We start from the raw sequence: 6000 nt of genomic DNA on the forward strand, positions 1-6000 counted from the left end.
AGAATATTTGGGCCTTGAATGCTTAAGTCTATTTTATGGTTAAGTTGAGTGATTTTTGGCCCAAATAAATATAAATATGATTTTTATGACCTATTAGGGCTAAATTAGGTTAGTTATGGCCCAATAAGGTCCATTTAGGTATTTTATTTCATTATAGGCCCAATATGGCCCAAAACTTTAAAATAAATGGAAGAGGGTCCAATTAGAGCCCATTTAAGAGTTCTAAGCCCAAGATAGTCAAGTTGGAAGCTTATTGGCCCATTGGGCCCAATAAGGAAATCATAGTCCAGAATGGACTTAAACTGGGATTTTCTAGGGTTTCCAATTCTTTGTTGACTATTTGCAGTGCTTGTATGAAGTGTTTGATTGAATTTCTGTTGTTATTGAATAGGCATCCTACATGATTTCACATTGTTGGTTCACATTTGTTATCATTGTTAAATGTTTACAAGGCATCGAATTTCCTGGTTGTGACACTTGCTCTAATACCAAGGCTCTTAGGCACTCTAACACCAAGATTCACCCTCAATTTCACATAATGCAAATCTTTTTGCATTCCTACATTGTCCAACACTAACATTTATGTTGAATAACTTAGATACCATATCTTTCATCTTCCTCAGACTCATTTTAGGGGACTCTAAAATATCAGTGACAAACTGTTTCCCTATCCACTTGTAGGTAACAATTGACCTAAGTTTGAATTCCCTTAAGCAACTATGGTATTCTCTGAGGGACTTTATTTGAAATGTTTGCTCATCTTTCATCCAGGAAGCCCACAGTCTAAAAGGGCATTGTGGTCTTTTTCCTTTACAAGACTTTACAAGCAACATATCCTTGTCATTCTTCTCATAATACAAGTCATATCTATGTGCAACTGCATAGTTACTGAGAGATTACTTAAGTTCAGCAGGAGAAGAGAATCTCATACCTAGTTCAGGCTTCATCTTCCTCCATTCCTGAGTAGCATCATGCCTAGGGTAGACAGTTGGAAGTTCATTGCCTTCTTCATCTTCATCTGTAACAACTACTAGACATAATATGTTCAAAAACTTATCATTATAGGTTCTTTTGAAGATTCTTTTGCTTGATGTAACCGATTCATCCTCTTCATGTTCACAGTTCTCATCATCTGCCAAAACAGAGTCGACATCTTCTTCTGAATACACAAGTTCTTCATCGTATGGTTCTTCTTTCTGAATCCACTCAAATATAGGTTCATTATCATGGTCAATATACACATCTACATGTCTGTTAGCATTTGCAACCTTAAGAAACTCAGAGTAGTCACATTCATTTTGTAGTGTTTGGAGCCCCTCACTTAATCTCACTTCAGGTATACAGTAATACACATGCTTGCACTGAAAATCGATAAGCTTCTCAACATATTTGATGAAATCGGAGAAAACAAACTGTTTGTATCTTCATTCAGTCGTAGTACTTCTGGAGCAAAATACACTAATGGATTAGGCACAAAAGTACCATTATAGTGTAAATCGACTTTTGGAAAAGCTTGATTTTCCTCCATTGAATCAGAATGGTGTTATCAGAGAAGTGAAGGGTGAGTAAATTAGGCATTGAGCAAGAATGGATTGTGAGAATAAAGTCACTAGAACCCTAACTGATCTTCGTTTGTAAATGAGGTTTTTTCATAAATGAGGGTGAAAGAGGATAATTGCCACGTAACTAAATTCATTTTTCTTAAAATCCTGTAAAACACAAAATGACCAATAATACGTTACCCTTTTAAGTCATTATCCCATAAAAAAAATATATATAATATTATGCTAGACATGAATATATTAGTATATATTATACTGAATAAAAAAACAAAACGGAGTCCTGAAGGTTTGGCCAATGTAATTTTGCCATTTCAATGGAGAGCTAATCAATCGGTATACAAAATCATGTCTGCTTCCACCTGCTCATCTAACACCATAGTTGATCAACCATCAGTGTTCCTAATCTGCGCCGGTAGCCTCACATGCACCTTCTTCCGCCGGTGACTCTATATCCCTCAATCTCTATCTCTTCAATGTTTAAGTTTTTCACTACGCTTTTCATTCTCTGGAGTTTCGACTCGTCATCATTGTTATCGTCCGCTTTGCCCAATTCCCCGACGCTAGGATCACGTTCGATACTACGTGCTATTAAACGAGGCGCTGATCGACCTAGTTTGGTGGTTGATTTGAACAGCACCAATTTCGATGCAGTTCTCAAGGAAACTCCTGCTGCTTACGCCATTATTGAATTCTTCGCTCACTGGTGAATTTTCCTACTATTAATTTCTAGGGTTTATGAAATTGCACATTACTAAGGTTGAGAAATTGCACGCCTAGTCATGTTAGCTTGAGATTTGGTTTTCCTCTTAGTGTGGAGTTGTGTTTCATTTTCAATTTTGTTTTAATATTCGGAATGACTACTGATGAAAGAATCCAGATAAAATCATATATTGTACGAATCAGAATATGTTGCAATTTGTAAATGCGTACAATGAGATACAATTTCATCATTGATATCAAAACTTGTTCATCTGCATGCAGAATTAATCTCAATTTGGTTACACTTTCATCCATTTTTCTCAAAACGACTACCTGTTTTCACTCATAAGGATGCCTCCTTCTATTGGGGAAAACTATGGAGTCATTTGTTTGCGTGAAAGAGACTTACATAAACATGAATTAGAACAACAATTATTGATTACTGCTTCTTTCCATTGTAGGTGCCCAGCTTGCAGGAACTACAAGGTATTTCCATCTTAATTTTGTAAATCAATCTCATCTCAAAGTACTCAACAAACTTGTTATATTTCTTATCATGTAAGCTTTAAATTTTCAGCCCCAATATGAAAAAGTTGCAAGGCTTTTCAATGGAGCAAATGCAATTCATCCTGGGATTATCTTGATGACAAGATTAGACTGTGCCCATAAGGTATCAATATCATTACTTAGAATTTTCATTCTCCCCTTTAAAACTAAAAAATTATCAATTATATATGTCAATTTTCATCTTTAAACATGTTTGGCAACACAGGCAAATACTAAACTTTGTAGAGCATTCTCTGTACACTATTTCCCAATGCTCTTATGGGGCCCACCTGCTAAACTCATTGCTGGTCGTTATAATGGTAAAAAAGTAAAAAGTGAAATAAAATTGGTTGAAGATTGGGAATCATCTAAACTCCTTCTCAATTGGATTAATACACAATTGAAAAGGTAGAATGTTTTAGAATTTACGTATATGTCTGTATATCTGCTTTCTGCTTTATTGTGTTTATCTGTTTTGTTTTCTACTTTATGCGTGTGTTATAACAATATGTTTTTCTTTTATTTTTAGTTCATATGAGTTAGAAGATGAGAAATTTGAACATGATGAGCTTCTTCAATCAAATGTCTCAGACTCCGGACAGGTTTTATACATTATGAAGTGCTTTTTCAAATACTTAAATTCCAGTTTTAATATTTAAAAAAGAAAATTCTTTTATATTAAAAAGGTTATATAAGTTATTAACTTATTCAAAATGTCTTTTAGGTAGCTCGTGCAATATATGATGTTGAAGAATCCACAACCATTGCCTTTGACATTATTTTGGAACAAAAGGTTATTTTGGACAAATTGCAGATAATATCAATGTACTTTTCCACTCTCAATTTTTAATTTTCTTTTTTCTATATTGGTTTTTTTTTTATAGATGATTAAATCGGATACTCGTGCTATCTTTATAAAGTTTTTGCAACTTATGGTGGCTCATCACCCTTCTAGAAGGTTCATATTCATATTCGCATTTTCTTTATTCTTTTTCTTCAAAGTTTCTATTTTTTATAATCTTTAAATGTATATATATATATATATATATATATATATATATATATATATATATATATATATATATATATATATATATATATATATATATATATATATATATATAATTCAGGTGTAGAAAGGGAAGTGCTAACATACTTGTGAACTTTGACGATTTATACCCTTCAAATATATCATCAATAAACAAAGATGAAATGGATAATATCATTGGACTTGATGCTCTAAGCACCTTTCAAATTTGTGGAAAACAAGTTCCACGTGGATATTGGGTAAAAAATATCTTATATATTCTTTAAAGAGAAAATTACAGAAAAACAATTAATTAACTTATTGTTTATGATTTGGAAATGTAGATGTTTTGTCGTGGTAGCAAGAAGGATACTAGAGGCTTCAGGTATACCATTTAAAACACTGTTATTCAACTTCTTCACAAAAGGGTATTTAAGTAATTTGTCACTTTACAGTTGTGGGTTATGGGTTCTATTACATTCACTTTCTGTAAGAGTAGATGATGAAGAGAGCCAGATTGCCTTCAAAGCCACCTGTGATTTTATCCACAAGTTTTTCATCTGTGAAGAATGTAGTCAACATTTTTATAAAATGTGCTCAAGGTTTATTCTCCATTTCCCATTTCCAAATTCCAAATCTTTTAGAGTAAATTACATTTTTAGTCCCTGAGTATATACAATTATTTAAATTTGGTCCCAAAAAGTTTTCTCTTGCAATTTTTGTCCTTATTTGAGATTCATGTAACGTTTTTGGACCTTGTTCATGTAAAATTACAGTGTTTGTCCCTTATTATAAAGCCAAATTCCATAAAAATCACTGTACTTTAGGTTTTTTTTTTTTTTTTTTTTTTTTTTTAATATTTAATTTTTTGTTTCAAAATAGTCACCACCTAAAAATTATAAATTCTATAAAAGTACAATAATTTGGAATTTGTTCACTTTAACTACTCCACGAAAATTCTTTTAGTATTATTCCAATTGTTATTTGCAATTCATTATAAAAACAACTTTAACTCAGTGATTAACTTTGTTTTTTTTTTAATGGTTAAACCAAAATGAATCAAAATACAGTATTTTTTTTTATTGAATTTGGCCTTATTATTTGTAACTGATTTTTTTTCCCCAAAAGTTACAAAAACCTTGGATCAGGGACTAAAAATGTTACAAAAACTTCAAACGAGGAGCAAAATTGCAAGAAAAATCTTTTAAGGACCAAGATTGCAAAATCAGCTATACTCAGGGACCAAAGTTGTAATTTATGAATCCTTACAAAAAAAAACACTCCAATTTGCAGTGTTTCTCCTCCATTAAACACAACCCGCGAATTTGTCCTCTGGTTATGGACAGTCCACAACAAAGTCAACGAAAGACTAATGAAAACCGAATCCCTTCTCGGAACCGGTGACCCCAAATTTCCCAAAATACCCTTCCCTCCAACCCAACTTTGCCCCTCATGTTACTCCAAAAACCAAACCAATGAAAACAATTCTTCCATAAACTGGGACCACAATGAAGTGTTCAAATTCTTACTTGACTACTATGGGAACATGCTTGTGTCTAGTTACAAAGACAAGGACACTGACATCATCAGCCACGTCAGCATCACAAGCCAGGTGGACTCAGATGATTTGGTATCGGGAACCGCAATTGTGGTGCCAGTTGGCGCTGCCATGGCCATTGCGGTTGCCAGCTGTCTGTTTGGTGCGTTGGCGTATGTGTGGCGGTCGCAACAGAAGAACAGGAAGTATTTCCACAAACCCGAGTTTTTAAAGAATGTTTAAATTAGTAGTAGGATTGATGAGGGGTATTTTGGGGAATTGAAGAGGGGAGAGAGATTCGTGCAAATACATGTGAAAAATGGGGAGTTTGAATAGGAAATGAGATGAAAGATCGTTTTGGCTAGCCTAATTGAACATTTTTTTTATATATATACGCATAACATTGTATGTACATAATTTTTTTTTTTTTTTTTTTTTTTTTTTTTTTTTTTTTTTTTTTTTACATATATACGCATAAAAGTCGCCAAAAAAAAATGCATTAATTTATCACATAATTTGCGTATAGCATATAGAGATCCTTAGGAACATACATGATGACAAACATGCAAGAAATCTAATTGATATCCTTGATAATTTTGTTTTTCACAAAAAATATGGAATCTCATATC

General features: G+C 32.9%; 1 protein-coding gene across 1 annotated transcript; it reads left to right on the forward strand.

The window, feature by feature from the left end:
* The first annotated feature begins 1830 nt into the window (after nt 1-1830).
* On the forward strand, nt 1831-5788 carry LOC122194369 (sulfhydryl oxidase 2). The gene is made up of 11 exons (XM_023907093.2): nt 1831-2265; nt 2723-2747; nt 2839-2931; nt 3034-3215; nt 3337-3409; nt 3532-3600; nt 3692-3765; nt 3938-4094; nt 4179-4219; nt 4290-4436; nt 5128-5788. The coding sequence occupies exons 1-11, from the start codon at nt 1985-1987 to the stop codon at nt 5612-5614; spliced, it is 1629 nt and encodes a 542-aa protein (XP_023762861.2). The 5' UTR covers nt 1831-1984; the 3' UTR covers nt 5615-5788.
* The last annotated feature ends 212 nt before the right edge of the window (nt 5789-6000 follow it).

Source organism: Lactuca sativa, chromosome 8 (assembly GCF_002870075.4).
Source record: "Lactuca sativa cultivar Salinas chromosome 8, Lsat_Salinas_v11, whole genome shotgun sequence".
Lineage (NCBI taxonomy): Eukaryota > Viridiplantae > Streptophyta > Magnoliopsida > Asterales > Asteraceae > Lactuca > Lactuca sativa.

Coding starts and splice junctions, on each gene's coding strand:
- LOC122194369 (XM_023907093.2), top strand. CDS start 1,985: ATGCACCTTCTTCCGCCGGTGACTCTATATCCCTCAATCTCTATCTCT. Junction 4,220..4,289: donor AAGGATACTAGAGGCTTCAG/GTATACCATTTA, acceptor GTCACTTTACAG/TTGTGGGTTATGGGTTCTAT. Junction 4,437..5,127: donor TTTTATAAAATGTGCTCAAG/GTTTATTCTCCA, acceptor TCCAATTTGCAG/TGTTTCTCCTCCATTAAACA.